Raw genomic sequence first — 20,288 nt, 5'->3', positions numbered from 1 at the left:
GCGCTGTCCGCAGACACTTCCGGGTCACATTGCCAGCGTGACAAGCTGCATCTGGCGAGCCAGCGCAGCACACGGAACACCGTTTACCTTCCCGCTAGTAAGCGGTCCCTATTTATCTACTTGCACCCGAAGGTGCTTTCGAACTGCTAGGTTGGCAGGCGCTGGGACCGAACGACAGGAGCGCACCCCGCCGCAGGGATTCGAACCGCCGACCTTTCGATCGGCAAGTCCTAGGTGCTGAGGCTTTAACCCACAGCGCCACCTGCGTCCCTGAACTATAGAAGACACTAAAAGCTGAACACATGCACTGCCTGCCACCTAGCCTGCCTCACCCTTATCTTGAGTTTAAATAATACAAACGGCACAGGAAACAGAACCATGACCCATGGTGCGTACTCATTACAAACCATACCTGCTAACTGCTTTGCATGACCCGATGGTTCTGAGATGGCCTGCTTTTGGCGTGCTGCGTTCGACTTCTCTCTCTCGTGTTTGCTTGACCCATTTTCCATAGCAGCAAGCTTCTCAGTGGCTGCTTTCTTAGCTTCCAACTTTTTTTGCCGGCAAGTCTTAACTGGCTCAGAATGCATCCTTACTTTTCTCCGGAAGGAGCTAAGGACCTGGATGCTGCCGTTCCGTTTTTTCTCTTCCTGACCTTCTGCACTTCCGAACTCGTCCACGTTGGAGATTTTGTACAAAGGGAGCACATGCAATTGCTCATCTTCGGGCGTCTGGCCAATTTCACGATTGTCTTCTCTGGTTAGTGTACAGACCTGTTAAAACAAGGAATGTCCTCCTAGCATGGCAAGAACACAAAGGTCTGTCGTATGGCATGACCTTATTTGCTTTATTATTCCATCTTTTCTGCAACAAGGGCAAGGTGGCATTCTCTCAACAGCTCTGTGAAGCAGGTTAGACTGAGAGAGTGGGGGCCACAACAGCAGTGGTGAAATATGACCGATCTTCAGGTGAGTCAGAAAGCAAAGTGATGTCCAAGAAAGGGGAGGAGCTCACATCCAGTCAAGGGTGACATATCTGCCTCTTCAAATGACTGAAGCATAGCAACACCCACCTAGTGCCATTCCGGCACCCACTCGAGAACTATTGATGGATTTATTTATTACATTTATATCCCACCTTTCCTCCAAGGAGCTGAAGATGGCATTCATGGTTCTCCCCCTCTTCATTTTAACCTCACAACAACCCTGTGAGGTAGGACAGGCTGAAAATGTGTGACTGGCCCAAAGTCACCCAGTGGGGATTTGAACCCTGGTCTCTTGGGTCTTAGTCCAACAATCTAACCACTACACCACCCTGGCTGTCTTTAGAAGGTTTACTGAGGACCCGTAGTGATAAAGGGAGAGAAGGGACACTGGATTAGTTGGCATACCCAAAACATGCTGTTGGGAGTTGAAGCACACGAATTTCTGAGAAAGTCCTTTGGTTTTCTCAGCTTTAAAGGAATGTGCTTCCCTCTGCCTCCAGCTGGGAACTTTAAGAGTCTCAGGATTCAAATGAAGATGTCAGATTCTGCACTTTTTGCAAGTTAAATTTCCCATTCAGGAGCTGATTATAACCACATAGCTCTTGAGCTCTCCTAGTCTTATATTGTTTCACTGTGTATAATAAAAGCAAGGCTAGGAGCAAGGATTTTAAGAATGAACCCTGGGAATCTCCATCATCTTTTAATTAAAAGTCTGGAGGGCTTCACATTCCTCTTCATATAAGCATTTTGTCGTTCTCTCTCCCTATCCCCCCCCCAAAAGCCATCATGTGCCAATTTAATAGAAATACAGATTATGAAAAAATAATGAACTTAATAGAGGAAATTAGTTCTGCATGAGTACGGCTGCATGCACCACTGACTTACCAGTGTGCTGCCATTCTGCATATTATGCAGGTCCCTGTGAGCATGAGCACAGAAATCCAGGCAGGCAGTGACCCCTGAGAACGGACGGCCTTCTTTTAAACCCAGACGGCACTCGGGTGCTCTGTGTTCATATTCAATCTGAAACAAAACAAGCGCACACATGCATTACTGAAATAGTCTAATTTAAAAATGCTGTATTACCCCAGAGGAAATCATAGTCTCAGCTGTGTTGAATTTTTTTTGACCTAGCTGGATTATTTTGATTTGTCATGTGGAGTGCAGGGGCCAAGTAACCTCTCTGGGGGTATATCCATTACAGCGTTGAAGTCAAAACCTTGTAGGGCAAAGACAGTGACGGAAGACCACCAGACTCCCTGAAGTCAGCACTGCTAATGAACTACCAAGTATAAGACCTCAGGGATGGCCCAATGAGGAGGCAGAATGAGACAATGATGTCAGGCATATGGAAGTGGCAAACTGGCTCCCTTGGACCTCCTCCTTAACTCATTACTGGGCAGGTAGGCTTGGCAATGCATTCTGGGTGAGGTGACCTGGAGAATGCCAGTGGCACTGCTTTCTGTAGCAGCTAGGAAGCCTGCTTAAACTTTTTTTTAAAAAGGTGCTTGTTGCAGCTTACAAGAAACTGTAATTTTGTTAGTGGGCTTTCTACATGCCATGTCAAGCCTGAGGAATCTCTCCCTCCCCTCCTGGTGGTTCAAGGAGCCAGGAGAAAACAAGAAAGTATGATTTGTTCGGTCACTGCAGTAACAGATGAAGAATTCCCCGTTCGCATCCCGAACGGAATGCAAGACACGACGGCGCATCCGTGGGTTGCGTTTCGCCGCTACCGCGCATGCGTGTGACATCATTTTGAGCGTCTGCGCATGCGTGAGCGGCAAAACCCGGAAGTAATGAGCTCCGTTACTTCCAGGTTGCTGCGGAGTGCAACTCGAACGCGCTCAACCCGAAGCGCATTCAACTCGAGGTATGACTGTACAGGAGGAAAGAATCAGCAGCATGAAAGAGCCCCAGTCTTTGGGTTCCCACATTGCAGGGGTGCCAACTTGAATAAAATATTGAGGGGCCCAGGTAAGCCCTGCCTCACATAATCGAACATGGGATGTGGTGCATGCACACCACTTGAATGGCAATGCACATCAACTCTGGGGCAGGAGCCTCGGGCCCTTCAAATATTTTAGGGAGGGACGAAGGGACCTCGGCCCCTAGGAGGTGGCTCCTATGCCACTTTTGTGCAGAATTTGATGGATTTTAAAAAATATCTATTTAATAGAGATTATGGGATAGTATTAGATGTGTGTTGTAATCAATGTATTGGGGCAGTTCAAAGTATATAAGGAGCATCTCATGGAGTGACATTGTACTGCGTGAAATGAAAAAATCCCAACCTCAGTTTACTAGCAGAGTTAATTTTTTGGACCACTGCAATCAGTGCCATGAAGAACACACAAGGCAAACTGCTGCCAGAAGCTGAGGAATTCTGGTGTGGGAAAGATCTGAACCTTGGGAAGTCCCGGGGAAGTCTTTCTTGGGGATTTGGCCATTACTTTCAATACAAGATCAGAAGAGGTCCCAAATAACTCCTTAACATGTTTCATCCATTGTTTGGCTTCACATAATTAGAAGTAATTTTTATCCCACTTTCCTCCATTATCCTAAGTACATTTACAACAATTCTAATTTCCATTAGTCACAGCACACAGTGATCTTAGGAGTAGTAGCTATTTCTAACTAATTACTCTAAAATAAGAAGCATGTGGTGTTTAAATGCACTCTAAAGATGTCTTTCAAGCTTTTTTTAAACTTCAGATTCCCAAGCTCTCTGCCAAAGACTTATTATTATAATGGAACTTAATGTGATTGCAAAATAAATCAGGTTCTTTTAGTGTTGATAACTAGCACCCCACCCATTTTTACCCTACCTGGTTGTTATACGCATCAGGTGCCAGTTTCTTGTAAGTGGGTGCCATCAGAGTTGAGAGAGTTTGCAAATTGGACTCCAGCTTTTCTTCCTGTTTTTCAGTAAAGGAGAGATTTCGCGTGTTAACATTCAACTGTATTAAGTTTATATTGTAGTCCTAATTATCCATTACAAGCCAAAAAAAGGGGAGATGGAACAGAGATATTGCAATAAAGTTATTGCAGATACAATACAGTGGTGCCTCGCAAGACACAATTAATTCGTTCCGCGAGTTTTGTTGTCTTGCGATTTTTTTGTCTTGCGAAGCACTGTGTCGGGAAAGTTTTGGAAAAGCTTCAAAAATCACCAAAGTCTTTAAAAACCTCAAAAAAGGCTACCACACCGCGTTCTATGAGTTGCTCCTCGAAGTCAAGTCGCAACTGTATTAACGGTGTTAAGAAAAAGGAAACAAACTTGCAAGACGTTTCCGTCTTGCGAAGCAAGCCCATAGGGAAAATCGTCTTGCGAAGCAGCTCAAAAAACAAAAAACCCTATCGTCTAGCGAGTTTTTTGTCTTGCGAGGCATTCGTCTTGCGAGGTACCACTGTATTCAATGCTAGTAAATTGGGGAAACACAGAGGAAAGTTAAGGTTATAAAACAGAGGAATTTTGAATTTGCAAATGAACCAGGGAAACTGCTGGCTTGGCAGCTTAAAAAATGAATGAAGGGGGAATGAAGAAAAGATGAAAAGTGTGTTTCTGTGCATGAGAAGGGGAAGGAGGGAGGGAAAGGGTATCCTGCTCACATGTGACTTTGAGTCCACCCATTACCTGCATTCAGGCCCTGTCCACTTCCCCCTAAAGGAATGCAGCCCCTGACTTCAGAAAGGTTCCTCACCTTCCTGTGTCAGACAGAAGAGGTAGATGGAAACACTTAGAAATAAATGCCATTCTAGGGCGGAATGTTGTACTTTGACAAAACTTAAGACCATCATCTGACACTGTGAGTCATTTTAAAAAATTGAGTCTTATCTTATCATTCATTCATTCATTCCCAACCCTTTTCCCTGACAAAGACTCAAGGCAGCTTACTGATAAAAACAAAAACAGCTAAAATCATAGGGGGGGGGAACCAATAATTTTAAAACAATTAAACATGGATAGGATTAACATTATAGATAGATAATTTAAGGATCTTTACAATTTTATAATATGCAGAGAATAATACGTGTTGAAATACCGGAGAGAGGAGCTGAGGGAAGTCTGCGGGAGGCATGGTTTTATCTTGGGGAGGGAAAAATGGGGGGGGGGGGATGAAGATGATATGTTTTTGATAATTTGTTATCTTGAAATTCCTAATAAAAACTATAAAAAAAACTCTATATAATCTATTAAAACCATGCAAAGGATTACAATAAGAAAGGACCAGCCTTTATATTCAAAGCAGTCAGTTCCAACAAGAACACCTGCACTTGCTGGCAGAAGGACAACAACGAGGGAGCCCCTCTTAACACCTCTAGGGTGGGGGTTCCAAAGTCTGGGAGCAGCTACCACAACTAGAATAGAAATGCTTCGGAGAGTGCCACACATGCCACCTATTTAGTCCCTACCTCTCTTGGATCATCCCCCAATAGTTTAAACTTCCTTGGGATCTTGCTTCTGGCAAACTTGCACCCATTGTAGTACATACTCCACGAGCAGCCGAAGGAAAACGATGCGCCACAACTCTCGGGGTCCAGGCCTTGGCATGCGCAAGTTCGCCTAAGAAAGGAAAGAGCTGCATTTGTAGCAACCTAAAAGCATAGTGTGGACACCTGCAAAGAAGCCCTGCCTGGATTTTTTTTTACACATCATAATGTTTTTGCGGCTATATGCACTAAGCCCAACTTCTGCACTCCCTGAAGAACCCTTCAACAGGCCTTTAATAAAAGTTTGTAGGAAAGGAGAGCCGCCCTTTGTCCATGTGTCTAGGGAAGTCTTGGCCATGATATTGTTGCAACCAGAGCTAACAGCAGCCAACTGATCACCTTCTATGAAAAGCCTTTAGTAATACCAAGAGTGGCTGTAAGTGAACTCAATTGCTTGTGTTCTACCTCCATCTATAGATATTTGATACAGAAGCAAAACAACAACCTTCTACACGTGTGTGTGTGTGTGTGTGTGTGTGTATGAAAGTGGTTTCCTTACAAGCTTCTGAAAACCAGCAGTTCACATTAAGGTTGCAATTCCATACATACTGTGAAGAAGTACCGCTCAACTCAATGAGACTTGTTTCTGTGTATTCATACATAGTATTGCACTGTAAACAATTACTTTATTAAAAAATGGAAACCAAAGGAAGGCACCTTAGCTCTGAATTATATTGAAGAGGTCCAGAGATGCCATGAGTGGTGGGACACTCATGAAATGTTTCAGCTGATAGAAGGAGGTAAGGTGATGTCTACTGACTCTCCTCCTGCAACACCTCCACTTCCCAATTTTTATCCCAGTGGTTTTGCGAGACACCCAGAACATTATGGGCACAAGCCTGCTGGGGGGCTGCAGAGGGAAAGGAGAATGGCCCAAAATCACCTCCATCTCTTTCCATCTGTAGGAGGACCTGCAGATCAAAAAACCCTTCTGCAAACAGAAGGACCTCACCTGTTTGTGGAAAGGCCATGCTGGAGCCAATCCTACATATTCACAAAATTCTAATACAACTGGGCCAGTCGTGCAAACCCAGCACACCATTTTTACCATGCCTTGGAAAGAGGTACCTTGCTATAGGGTATTCTTATTGGTCTTCTATGGTCCTGTCTTTGTTGGTATTGCAATGGGTCTTAATAAAAGCCACCAAAGCACATGGCCAGATGAGCCATACAATAATCCCACCTGTCTCACTAAAACTGTGTAGCTATTCAGGGCACTGAAGATGTATAATAAACACATAGTAAGGGCTAATTTGGAAAGACAATTTATGTCTTAAAGGTAAAGGTACCCCTGCCCGTACGGGCCAGTCTTGACAGACTCTAGGGTTGTGCGCCCATCTCAAGAGGCCGGGGGCCAGCGCTGTCCAGAGACACTTCCGGGTCACGTGGCCAGCGTGACATCGCTGCTCTGGCGAGCCAGAGCCGCACACAGAAACGCCGTTTACCTTCCCGCTAGTAAGCGGTCCCTATTTATCTACTTGCACCCGGAGGTGCTTTCGAACTGCTAGGTTGGCAGGCGCTGGGACTGAGCAACGGGAGCACACCCCGCCGTGGGGATTCGAACCGCCGACCTTTCGATCGGCAAGCCCTAGGCGCTGAGGCTTTTACCCACAGTGCCACCCGCGTCCCTAATTTATGTCTTAGGGAAGCTTTTAATGTTTAATAGATTATTGTATTTTAATATTATGTTGGAAGCCGCCCAGAGTGGCTGGGGAAACCCAGCCAGATGGATGGGGTATAAATAATAAATTATTATTATTATGTCTATTGGAATACATTTCCATGAAACCATATGAGTTCCTTAGGAAAAGTAGGAGTGGAACACCCAACAGGAAGTTGTCTTCATAATATGACTGGGGCTGTAAAAACACAATACACTAAAAATACATTCTCCTCCCACTAAGAATCCTGGGAAGTGTAGTCTACCCTTCCCAGAGCTGCAGTTCCCAGCACCCCAACAAACTTCCCAATATCCTTTTTTGTGTAGAGGGGAAAATGTGTTTTAAATGTATGGCAGGTATGCAGACTGGGTAACTTCATTGAGCTAGGCACCACAAATGAAGCTTGCTCCCTATATGGTACTCTGTGTACTGGGCAGAATTTGTTGCAAGAACTTTGATGCAGCAAGGAACATTAAAAGAATCATGGTAGACATGGAACTAGACTCCAACCACTCATGCATATTGTCATGGCATAGTCCCAAAAGGGGTGTGCTACAGAACTGAACGTGATGGGAACTGTAGCAATGATAGAAGGGAGGTGAAATGGGCTCTCTTTTAAACAAAGACAACTTTATTGGTTACTGACAACATAAGGACAATAACTTCAGTGAGACCAATGACTGATGTCAGCTAAAAACATGAAAAGAAGAACATAGGATGCATGACTTTAGTCGGAATTATTGTTCCTTAAATCTAGGCATTCAAGCTATAGCAAGATCACATTTTGAGAGAAACAAGTACATACTTCACTTACTCTTCATTTAGAGCACAGCGACGGTTTGTTAGCGTGCCATACTTCCTTAAAGTTTCGGAGAGTTCGGAATACAGCTTGTCTGCTAGGCTTCGAGAAATTCCTTCCCACACCAAGATAAGCACTACTATCACTGCCGTTTCACAGCTGTGGCCTGCACGTTCCCGTACCAAACAAAGGAGTTTTTCTTCAGTGCTACTTCTACGAATCACCTGCAAATACACCCCCCAAAGAAGTTTTCTGGTTTTTAGTGAGATGCTTAATATGATAGAATGTCTGTTTAAGGAAGACATTTATGCTCATATCCAGTCTGCCTGTAGCACAGTTTACTGCAGTGTTGTGCGCAGAAGGTTTTAGGTTCAATCCCTGTGATCTCAAAGTACGGCTGGGAAAGACCCCTGCCTGAGATATTGGATAGATGTCAATCAAAACAGACAAGACTGGGTTAGATGGGTCAGCACCCTAAATAAATACAAGGCATCTCCCAACTTTGGGAGGCCTTTAATTGGAGGTACATTTTCAAAATACTAGACTTTCCTTAGCTCAGTCCAGTACTATTACTAGGTTACATTTCATCTTTGTATACATTTTGTTTTGCAAATTTTGCATGATTGGGCAGCCATGAACTTTGAGATACAGTCTGTGTTTAGGTATTTTTTTATATATATCAACTCATTTCAAAGTTATAATACCTCTTTTGACATCTATCCTAGGTCAGAGGCTTAAAAAAAAAATTAAATGGTAATATTCTCTTTTAAAATGATCTGCATATTTACAGGAAACAAATACAGTACTAGTATTCTTTCTTAAACTTACAAAATATATTTTATATGATCAAGTGGGAAAAAGGCTTACCCATTTAGCTATAGGACATCCTTGGGCACTTTTGCCTTCTTTCCCCGTATAGACAATCCGCTCTATCCTTATGGCTTTGCCTTTCTGTCCATACCTTTAAAAATCCAGACAAATGAATAAAAGTAAGTATTAACATTTGATCTGAGCAACAGAGATTCACATGCAGTGTGTGTGTATATATATATATATAGAGAGAGAGAGAGAGACAGAGAGTCGAGTCAGTCTTGTGCCATTATTTGTCCATTCTTCCTCAAATCACATCCTTTACTTGTAGCTACTATGTGTATACACAACGCTTCAAGAAACTCGCACCATACTTTGCAAGAGACAATATGTTCATTGAGATTCCTGCATTTACTGGGGGTTGGACTAGATGACCCTCAGGGTCCCTTCCAACTCTACGACTCTATGATATATCTATCTGATCTCCTTGCTCAAAAGAATAAAGGCATGAAGTATCCTTAGAAGAATATTAAGACCTGCCCTACAGGGCTAAAGCTATTTGTATCGCATTTTTAGTACAGCAGCTCTAAGAAAGAAGAAGCTTAAACATTGAACTAATTACCTGAAAAAGGACTCTGCTCATCACTTACATTTGATAATCTAGTGTTTTATCATATCCAACATATATGGAAATGTAAGTATGCAGAGGAAAAGGAGGCAACGTCTTGAAAAAAGGTGGACTATGCTTTAAGTTTGCCGCTAGGTGAACAAAGGCCTGCTTAAATTGGTGTTGAAGAGAAACAAGACCTAGAGTCCAGAATTTAGCTAATTTCAATTATATGTGTCTTACATATAATGAAATATCATCTGCACATAGCATTTGTTTGGCTGCCACTTGATTCTAACAACACAGAACAGGGGGAAAAACTCACCCCGGCATACAAAAAAAAGGGTACTATGCTGTAGAAATAATGACCAAGTTTCCAAGCCAAAGCTGGATTCCTTTATTGCAGGCATCTCCAACCTTCGGCCCTCCAGATGTTTTGGACTACAATTCCCATCATCCCTGACCACTGGTCCTGTTAGCTAGGGATCATGGGAGTTGTAGGCAAAAACATCTGGAGGGCCGCAGGTTGGGGATCCCTGCTTTATGGAATTCAATGGATGGTACTAGATTCCTTAGTGTAAATAAGCAGAAGGAAGATGAATTCTTAATTGTGTTGTGGTTTTTGTTTTGTTTTGTTTTGGTGGGTAGCCTGCTTGAGGTTTTCTTTCCTTGAGCTGCATATGCCTTTTGCCATCTCCCCTATGTACCTTGGCATGTGTAGTGGCCCGACTGGGAATGCTAGGTCCTTTCCTGCTTTTACAGTCAATGCCAATTCGCTAATTTGGCAGGCTGGCCCTGTTGCTGGCATCTGCCTCAGAGTGGGAAGATCAGGACAGCAAGCCAGCCGACCTGTCAAATGTTGTCGTCCTCCAGTGAATAGCACAGTGCCCTGTGTTGGCAAAGCAGGAATAGCCAGCCTACCAAATAATTACTTGGGAGTCTACAATTGTGGTCTTCTTTGTGTGCAAAGACCGAGGGTGTGTGTGTGTGTGTGTGTGTGTGTGTGAGAGAGAGAGAGAGAGAGAGAGAGAGAGAGAAATTTTAATCTGCCGTGTGCCTTAGCAAATTCATTACCGTTCTTCCATTATTTCTCTAATAGCAGCCACATTAGGGCCAGCTCCTAGATGGGTGTAGAAAGGGCCTTCGTCTTTTTCGATAATCTGTTCTGTTTAAAAACAAACAAACAAACAAAAAGGTTAACGCTGTATGCTTTTGAAGATGTCTTTAAAAGATATTACATAGTAAAGCATAGGTTCACCTTATACACATATTTTGCTAAATGAAAATCTGTATTCTAAATGAAATCTGTAACAAGACCTGTTTGCACTACACATATGAGTAAAACCAACCCCAAAGACTCTTGGCAGGTCATCTGTGCACCAGATCATTCATGGACTGATAGTAGGGCTAGGGGAAGAGTTACTATTTTCACTTGGGAATCGTTTTTTTAAAAAAACTTTAAAAATGCAAATAGGGAATTATTGTACCAAACAAGAGAGTGAGCAATATTTGGGGCAGTTCTAATGCATAATGCCAGATGAACGATTTTTTATATATATATAAGGCATGGTTAATACAGTTACTGTAATAGGGGTCAATTAGGATTTTCTCTGTTCCCGTTACCATCAGGAATCAATAAAAGTTATTGCTGTGGAATAGCTAATGGAAGAAAATCAGATAGGGCATATTCTCGACTTTTGATATGTCAGCACCTCTGCTTATTGCTTTTTTTGGTGCAGAAATATTGGAAGGTAAAATCCCTTTATTACATAGGCAAGAAACCTATGACCCTCCATATGTTGCTGTACTACAAGTCCCATTTTCCCTGATCACTGGCCACACCGCCTCAGGCTAATGGGAGCTCAAGTCCAAGAAGAACATCTGGAGAGCCACAAGTTCCCTATTCCTGCTTTATTAACATCTGGTTCGACCATAAATAAAGGTTGGAAATGAGTCTAGATTTTCATTGATAGTATTAGCCTTTTAGCTTTGCAGCAGTTCCTGCTATCTATATATGCACCCCAAGGCTCAGTTATTAATTTTTTAAAAAAGGTAAATTGGGGTTCAGATAAATTCCTTTAAAACCATCTGTTGAAAATGCAAATGCCTCAGTGTGACCAGTTCTATAAAGGCAGAGCAAAGTTTAGTACTATGCATTGAAAGATTCTCATGCATCTGTGTCCATTATTCTCATTGTGGTGCATACATGGAGGACGACTGTTCAGGCCCAAATTGCATGCATCTTGAAATGTTTCAAATAAAATGGGGCATGGGGATATACCAAAGGGGTGTACAGTAGAAGAGGATGCTAAATGTCCTGCTGCTCTTCTCTACTCCATAGCCAGATGCCAATACAGAGAGAGAGAGCCCACCTTGAGAAAAGGGCAGCGGCTGTAGAGGGAAGGACCACAAATGGAGGATTCAGAACCCTCAGACCATGCACTTATTTAATACATTAAATCACACCTCTATTCCTTTGTGGCGCTAGGCCAAAGGTCTTTTATGAAGACGTTATCTTTATTATGTGCAATTTGGTCTTAAGTCATTCTGCAACAACACTTTTCCAGTGTCCTAATTCACCATGACAAAACTAGATGCAATTTCCTCATTTTACTTGCACGGGTTATTTCAAAGAGACAGTTTTCCATTCTGTTTGCCTAGGAAATCATCTTGCATTTCTGGCCTTCAGAGGAGAATTCATACCTGCAAGAATCTCAACTCCACATTTGCCTTCACCTTGTCCAATCACACCCATATAATGTGCTCAGAATGTAACAAACCAGCCATCTTTTTATGCCCATATTTGATTGTGGGGAAATCTAGACACCATAAACCACTCCCAAAGCAAAGTGGAGAATGGAGTCAGGATGAATCCATAGCCAGCCACATGTTGTATAGCATCATTCAACTCACAGTATTTTCCATGAAGGAAACTGAAGGACAGAGTGGCTGGAACTGCAAGAGCCTGAGATACTTATAATTTTATGGATAAGAAATTCCAACCTGCAAACTGAGAAATGCAGTTTGGGACATTTATTTGAGAAGACAAGGGAAGTCTTCCCTATAGGAGAAAGGGGAGGAGGGTGACGTGAGGAAGGGAGCTGGCTGGGCTTGGAAAATTATAGCAGAATGGTATTATTGTATTCATTTAAAAACAAACTCTGAAACATCAAACTCAACTCACCAACGCAGCTACAAGATGGGAAATCGTACTGAGTTTTGACAGGCGTGTCCAGTAGGTTTTTCACAGGAGTATCTAATAACTTGGAAGGTGACTCTAAAAAATGATTGAGAGCTGTTCCAGCAGCCGTTCTTTTGGTTGGTGTTTTTTCAATGGAATGAATGGGCTGTTGATCTAAAGAGGCTGCGTGGCTGTTGAAATCTGCAGCGGCGGAATTCCTTGACAGAATAGTGATGGGTCCCACAGTTTCAACTTTCACATGTTTCGGTGATTTGATAGTAAGGGACTTGTGATCAAAGGGTGTTCTGACCTGAAACTGTTTCAGCTGCTGCTCCATGGTTTCGATTATACTCTTTTGTTGCATGTTCTCACAACCAAAGTGCTGACTCTCTTGTTTAATTGTTTTTTTCCACGCTTTGTTCTCCATCTGCCCAGCTGATGGAGGGGTGCAGACATTCAACTTGGAGCCAGCTTCCGCTTTAATAGGCTTGTGTCCCACACCGTGACAGGTGTCAGATTTGTTTTGTTGTTCTTGCCTGTTTAAGATGTGACACCTGAGAGCAGCATGCTTCTGAAAATCCCTTTGAGGTTGAGTTGGAAGATGGCAGCCTCTCTGATCAACTCCTGCATGGGACGCCGATTGCTGACTGTAGGGTACGTACCTTTGCTGAATCTGGGCAGGTTGTGGGCTACACATGTTGCTGGTCAAATTAGAATATCCCTGTGTTTGCTGGAAGGGTGGTTGTCCAGCTGAAGTTGGTGGAGAGTGGGAAGCTTCTTCCTGAAAGCAATGGGGCACATCTTGTTTGGGGGCCATACTATGTGTGTAATATTGCATATGCTGTAAGTCATGAGTTACATTTTCTGCAAAGAGCTCAGTGTTCATAGGGTTTTCTTTTTTCTCAGAGACTAAGTGCATGTTGTTCAAGTAGGAATGCTTCACAACAGTATTTGCTTTGAAAGCATGATTGTAAAGGGAATCTTTACTGTTCATATCGGACACCGGTCCTGGCCTGACCTGGGAGTTTTGCATTGGGAAGTCAGTTGATTTGAAGTAATTGTTTGCAGTTTCAAAACATTCTTCCAATTTAAGCTGACTGAAAGATGCCCCCTCTAGCTGCTGCTCTTGTCTGCTTTGGGAATGAGGAAAGGTCTGAGGAAGTTCTCTGCTCTTCATGTGCAATGATTGCTGCTGGGAGCCCATGGTTAGCTGTGGACTGTGTGGCAACTGTGTTGGCTTTGTCTGGAGCATCTGTTGCAATATATGTGAATGGAGGAACTGTTCATTTTCCAATGGTGGAAGATTTAAGTGCTGTGGCTTCATCTGTGACTCCAGGGACTGTTCAGTGTGGTGTTCAGCTTGCGGCTGAAAGTGGAAGTGCTTTGCATTTTGCTGCTGTTCGTGGGATTTGAGCATAGTATCCATCTTTGTAGGCTGTGGTGAGTGCTTTTGGAATTGCATTTGCTTCTCAGCTGTAAGATGAGGTGGCAGCTGTGTTGCCTCACCCTTGTACAGTGCTGGTATCTGCTCACATTGTGTGATGTTCTGGAAGCAAGTTTGCCCTGTAACCTCCTTTGATGCATTGGGGCTCCCAGGATATTGTTTTGGATGGGTCTGATCAGCTGAATTTGACTGAAGCTGAAGCATTGTCCTTAAGAGCACCTCATTTGATTTTTGGGGAGACTCACTGGGGCGAAAGTGAGGGGAAGGTATTCCTGTCCAAGATGTCTGCAAGTGACGGTGTGACTGATGCATCTGATTTTTCACCAAATCTTTTTCATTGCTAGTTACGGTCTCCTGGTTAATTTGGCCCAGGAGATGTTGATAATGTTGTTGCAACTCTTTACTGCTTCCTACTATTTCTGTGTCTTGAACCTGCGGCTCCAGTTTTGACTGCAGTTCATCAGGATATTGTTGCCTGATGCCTGATGCCATTGCAGAAAGCATCAGATCTCTTGTTTCATTGCCAGTCTGTTGTGAAACCTGAACCTCTTGTTGAAGACCCTGTTGAGAACTAAGTGCTTGCTGGCAAAGGCCAGGAATTTGTGCTGCAAGCTCCCCCTGCTGTTGCTGCTGCTCTCCATTCTTCTCTTTCTTCAAATGAGTCTCTTGACTTTGGGTCTCATAATGGTTATGCACTTCTGAAACACTCATGGAAAGAATGCTGTTTATTTCTGGAAGAGGAGAAGAAGCTGCAACAGGAGGTGGGCTGAAATAACTCTTCTTGAACATGGGGTCTTGTTGGAACAAAGCACCATTTTCCTCTGCTGGCTCTGCTGGTCTCTCTGAGCTATTGTTATGAGCTTTCATATTGCTGTTGGGATTTAGTGAGAAATCTTGACTGGGCAGTGAGAAATCTTGACTGGGAACCTGCCCCATGTTTCCTGGAACATCCGTATTCTCTGTAGGGGACTGGCATGCATTTTCGGATTTTTGCTGCTCCAACTGCAGTTCTGGTTTCTGAAAAGTGTAGCAGGCTGGCAATGTGGATATCTTACTGCCGTCTTCTGTGCTGTGGACTTCAGTGGCCACAGAATCTAGCACCTGAGGCAGCTCAGAGTTTGAGGTTTGTGGGGAGTTGATCTGCCCTGAGGTATGGGATGAATGTGGTGTGCCACAAGTCGATTCATTAGTAGCCTGTGTGTTTATGGCATTTGTAAGAGATGTGGTTTTCTGCATTGCAATGGACACATGATCTGGATTATACTGAGACAGCGTTTTCTCAAGGAGTTCACCATGCATGTTTTCCATAGAAGAGGCAGAAACTATAGCACCATTAGGCATTGACACCGCCTTGCTATTGTAGAGCAGGGCAATGTCCCTGTTGTGGCAATTCATGTTTTCGCTCTCCTGTTCATTCTGAACCTGGGGAGCAGGGGGAGATTCTGAAGCACCACGATTGTTTTTGGAGGACTGTATGAGAACTGAAGCTGCACCTTCTTCCATTCTAAAACCCACCAAGTCCTCTTCGCTGCATGAATTGGGAACACTCGGTTGATCACTGCCATCCAAAGAGGTTTCTTTCCCTCCTTTTGCTTCTTCATCTTGTCTAAGCTTTTTGTTCTGGTGAAGCCCGTACAGAGAAGGCTCGCTGAAAGTGCGTTTTATCCCACCATTTTGCATATACCTGCCACAGTCTCTCTTTTCTTGCAGAAGGTCTGGGCTTATTCTGTTATTTGCATTTCCTCTGACAGTGTGCTTCATTCCATAGTTGGCCTTGAAATGCAGCCACGTGTGGTCGCCATTGACTTCAACCTGGCCCTTCTCTGCTGGTGGGCTCCCATTCTGTAGCTTCACTGACAAAGGCTCTCCCTGGCAAACATGAGAAGGATGTGGTATTAGAAATGGGCTCAAACTACTGCCTTCAACATGGCTGGTTCTATCCTGTTCCATCTGGCCTACTCTGGGGCCATCCACAAGGCTGCCCTCCTATTGTATCTGAAAGAGAGAATGGGGAAGGGGGGAAAATCCATGTTTATTTGATGCACGCTACACAAACCCAGATGGCAATTAAGCACTTCATCTAATGCACTTCCCCTTCCTAGATCAAGAGCCTCATGGAAATTGTGACAGTCTAAAAGTGCTGGGATATACTGTATTTTTCGCGTCATAAGACGCACCCGACCATAAGACGCACCTAGTTTTTAGAGGAGGAAAACAAGAAGAAAAAAAATTCTGAACAAAACAGTGGATGCGTGATTTTTGTGGTGCAGGCTATGTGATCTGATGGTGAATTTGGGGTGACCCAATGCAAAAATCCTGAGGATCCATGTGGATCCATGCTTTGTAACCACATTTTTGCGCCATTGAGGCCCACCGAAAAAGTGGATGTGTGATTTTTTTGGTGCAGGCTATAGCCATGGACATGCTATGCGATCTGATGGTGAATTTGGGGTGACCCAATGCAAAAATCCAGGGCCCACGCATTTGCTCCATAAGACGCACAGACATTGCCCATTACTTTTTAGGAAGAAAAAGGTGTGCATATACAGCTGTGCATCTTTCTTGGAGAATAGCAGCATGTATGGGAAGACTCTAGAAGCGGTCTAAGAATCGCAAGCTCTCTTTCCAAAAGAGATATATTACAATCAATGCTATAATGGAACTCAGCAGCTCTGAGACTGAACAGATGATGTTGTTTTTTTTTTTAAAAAAATATGCACTCTCAAAAGCAGTGAACACAGCTGGTCAGATGTTCACTCTTTCATCAGGGGAGAAGACAGCACTAAACAGCTTTGAGCATTCTGAGGTTCCAACATCAAAGCTTACAAGAGCACCCACAGAGAATTCAAAGTCCCAAGTATGTCTCTGAATACAAGTTGCTGAGAATCACAGTTGATGTTGAGGTGGAGCACTGCTACACTCAGGTCCTGTGTGTGGGCTTCCCATAGGCATTGGACTGGCCACAGTGAGAACAGGATGCTGGACTAGTGAACCTTTGGCCTGATCCAACAGAGCTCTTTTTCTATTTGGAGGTCTGTGAGCTCCATCTTGGGACAAGCAGAGTTTCAAATCATGTGAAGTTTGTCATTAAAAACACTGCTGCTAGTGAAATGGGATGTGAATGCTTCAGTATGATTAATTAACACCTGCTTGAATTATTAAAACAGGATATTTGCATGCAATGATTGCAGCAGCAAAGCCACTCTTTGAAAATGTCACCTATTACACAGACTGCAGCAGTAGAACAAGATTGCTTGCTCCCTTTTCTGTGTGATGTTTGAATGCTGTGCTCCACTTTCCATGGTTATTTCTGCCTTGTAATGTAAAAAGTAGAAGAAAACAGAAATTCAAATTTTTTGCAGTTATCTAAAATGACCACATGTGAAGAAAAAACCAAAACGTCTTAGAAAGTCCTCTGTATTAGATCTCTGCATTTAATAAGTGAGCTGGGGTGAGGCATTCCACACCCACAAAAAATCCCATTAATTTTTTTCACTTGTGCCCTTTATCTAATATTGGGCCATAAAGACAAACCATAGGTGGAGGTGGAACTGTAAATATCGAAGTATGTCCCTCTGCAAGGGCAAGCTTTCATTCCAACAATTCCCACACAAGCTCAAAATTCTGAATTGCATTCATACAGTGCACATCTGTATGGTATGGTAAGCATGGCGATACAAAATAATCCTAAATAGATCCCCACTTTACTGTCCTTCATGGGACAAGAAAGCAGCTGGAGGAAGAGAAGTGGGCAGAGGCCAGAGAAAGAACAGAGAGTGGAGGGATGTTATTTTCGCATCTTTGGCACCCTGTGGGAAACTCACTAGACCTGCAGGACCCAGGTATGGAAAGTGTTATGTACTGAAGTTCTCACCCTGGGCCAGCAGGGGGATACTGTAGATAGTTATGCAAATGAAGGATCGAAAGTGACGTTAAGTGATTGGATAGTTTGTATGCAAATGAAGGATCGAAAGTGACGTTCAGTGATTGGCTAGTTACAGAAAATGGTTACTGTTGCATTCTAGTGGAGCTCTATATAAGCAGGCTGACTGAGCTCCTCAGTTCAGTTCTGTTCCAGCTTACAAATAAAGAGCTGCTTTGGAAGAATTGCTGTGTCATCTGATATGTTCGCCCACAACTTAACAGAAAGTGTAGCTGACTGCTGAATAAGACACAGCTGTAGGAAGCCCCATCCACCCCAAACACCAAGGCTAGAGTTAGAGACTAGGGGCGATGTTAACAGTTTCCAGGCACCCTTTGTGAGATTTTTGTGGGTGAACTATGGGTTTGTTTGGGCCCTGGGTGGGTGGGTAGAAACCAGGCGGCTGAGAAGGAAGGCGTGTCAGAAGGATGTAAAATTGATTTTGGTTCATATTTATTAATACTTTAATATTTTTATTAATGCAACTGTATTTTTGTAGTAGGGACGCGGGTGGCGCTGTGGGTAAAAGCCTCAGCGCCTAGGGCTTGCCAATCAAAAGGTCGGTGGTTCGAATCCCCACGGCGGGGTGCACTCCCGTTGCTCGGTCCCAGCGCCTGCCAACCTAGCAGTTCGAAAGCACCCCCGGGTGCAAGTAGATAAATAGGGACCGCTTACTAGTGGGAAGGTAAACGGCGTTTCCGTGTGCAGCTCTGGCTCGCCAGAGGCAGCTTTGTCACGCTGGCCACGTGGCCCAGAAGTGTCTCCGGACAGCGCTGGCCCCCGGCCTCTTGAGTGAGATGGGCGCACAACCCTAGAGTCTGTCAAGACTGGCCCGTACGGTCAGGGGTACCTTTACCTTTTTTATTTTTGTAGTATTTAAGTTGTCTCATGTTTTTGTTGTCTATAAACTACTTATAGTGCATACATATGCGTGTCTCTCTCTCTCTCTGTGTGTGTGTGTTTACATACATGCGTGCATGTGCACACACAGGTAAATAATAAATAAAATTCAGGGGTTAAGAAGGGGAAGGATTGTGCCAGTTCTATATCAGCATCTGCCCACCATTCATGGTAGAACAACTGAGAGAGAAATTAGCCAATGTGAAAGTCAATTGGCTTATTCAACTGAGTTTGGGACATGGATAATATGTCCTTTAGTAAGGAAGAAATCCCAGCCAACTTGAAGGTCATCTAGGGATTTCTGTTGGAGTTGGGTCACTACCAATATATTGAGCAGTTGGGTCACTGCTCAATATATTTATTTTCTTTCCAAAATGGGGAATTAGCAATCTGCAAATAGCTGGACAAATCCCTTCCCCTTTTGTATGAAGTAAATTGTACCTCTTCCAAAGCAGAGTCTTTCCCCAAGTATAGTAATTTGTATTTCCTGCCCCCTTCAGTTACTGAACCCCAGCCAATATACTTATCAGCTTTACTTACACACACACACACACACACACACACACACACACACACACACGGCCAGCCATAGTTTATTAGAAATTCATGGCACATCAGTAGCATCTGCGAAACAATGATTACATCTAGGACCAATTCTGCAGTCTAATCCATCATAATTATGACTGGCCTCTTTGAAGATGTCATGATGCATGACTTAGAACAGCACATTAGCGTGCAAAAGGGTTGGGGATCGTATTTGTCCAATATGAATTTTAAATAATTCCACCCACACCAATTGATACTTTGTGAAACATGGAAATGTTGATATATTACTTTTCTCATATGGGGCATAAACTATTGCCAATTTAGACGAAAGCTGCTACTGTTGCTTTTTAAAAGATGCCCAACATCTCTTTTCATGTGCCTTCAAGTGCATCACATTGAGAAAAATGCCAGAAACTACTTTTCAAGGAGGGGGCCGGGACCCCTCAAAACTATGTGGTGGCTGTGTGCACATGCCATGCGATGTGCTCACCTCACTCACACACTTGCTAAATCATGGGAGCAAGCTGGCACGCTTGCCCAAGACAGACAGATGTAAACAACCCTGACATTTTACTTCTATGCATCTACCACAATTCTCAGTCCAGCTGCTCATCTAATGAAGTAGGCTGTTGCCCGTCAAAGTGTATAGAATGGTGTGTCATGAAGTTGCTATGGTGACAGGGGGCCTTTTGGTTTTCCTACTGTTACAGACTAGTGTGTCTATTTGTCTGGAGTTTCTTACACATTATTCGTTTTCTATATTTATATATTGCCATTCAACAGATGGTTTTACAAGAGGACTGCATAGCAAAATTGGTCCATACCCTAGAACATCTTAACTGTAAGATCCTTCACTACAATTTTCCCCTCTCTTTTTAAAAAAACTGGATATTCCTTACACCATGTAGGTGCAGTTGGGAAGGTGGTATCGGTGGGTTTTGG

The 20,288-nt window shown here is 43.4% G+C and overlaps 1 protein-coding gene across 1 annotated transcript in view; it reads right to left on the bottom strand.

Moving 5' to 3' along the window:
- The window catches only part of TET2 (tet methylcytosine dioxygenase 2), an 82,049-nt gene that overhangs the window by 10,090 nt on the left and 51,671 nt on the right, over positions 1-20,288 (bottom strand). The window contains exons 2-9 of the mRNA XM_028743254.2: positions 12,538-15,973; positions 10,428-10,518; positions 8,804-8,897; positions 7,952-8,160; positions 5,399-5,549; positions 3,811-3,900; positions 1,871-2,008; positions 413-773 (exon numbers count right to left, since the gene is read on the bottom strand). Of these exons, the coding sequence (XP_028599087.2) occupies positions 413-773; positions 1,871-2,008; positions 3,811-3,900; positions 5,399-5,549; positions 7,952-8,160; positions 8,804-8,897; positions 10,428-10,518; positions 12,538-15,928 (4,525 nt within the window). The 5' untranslated portion in view covers positions 15,929-15,973. The remainder of the gene's footprint in view (positions 1-412; positions 774-1,870; positions 2,009-3,810; positions 3,901-5,398; positions 5,550-7,951; positions 8,161-8,803; positions 8,898-10,427; positions 10,519-12,537; positions 15,974-20,288) is intronic.

Source organism: Podarcis muralis, chromosome 9 (genome assembly GCF_964188315.1).
Source record: "Podarcis muralis chromosome 9, rPodMur119.hap1.1, whole genome shotgun sequence".
NCBI lineage: Eukaryota > Metazoa > Chordata > Lepidosauria > Squamata > Lacertidae > Podarcis > Podarcis muralis.
Note: the sequence above shows the minus strand (reverse complement) of the source record. Positions and strands in the feature narration are given on the sequence as shown.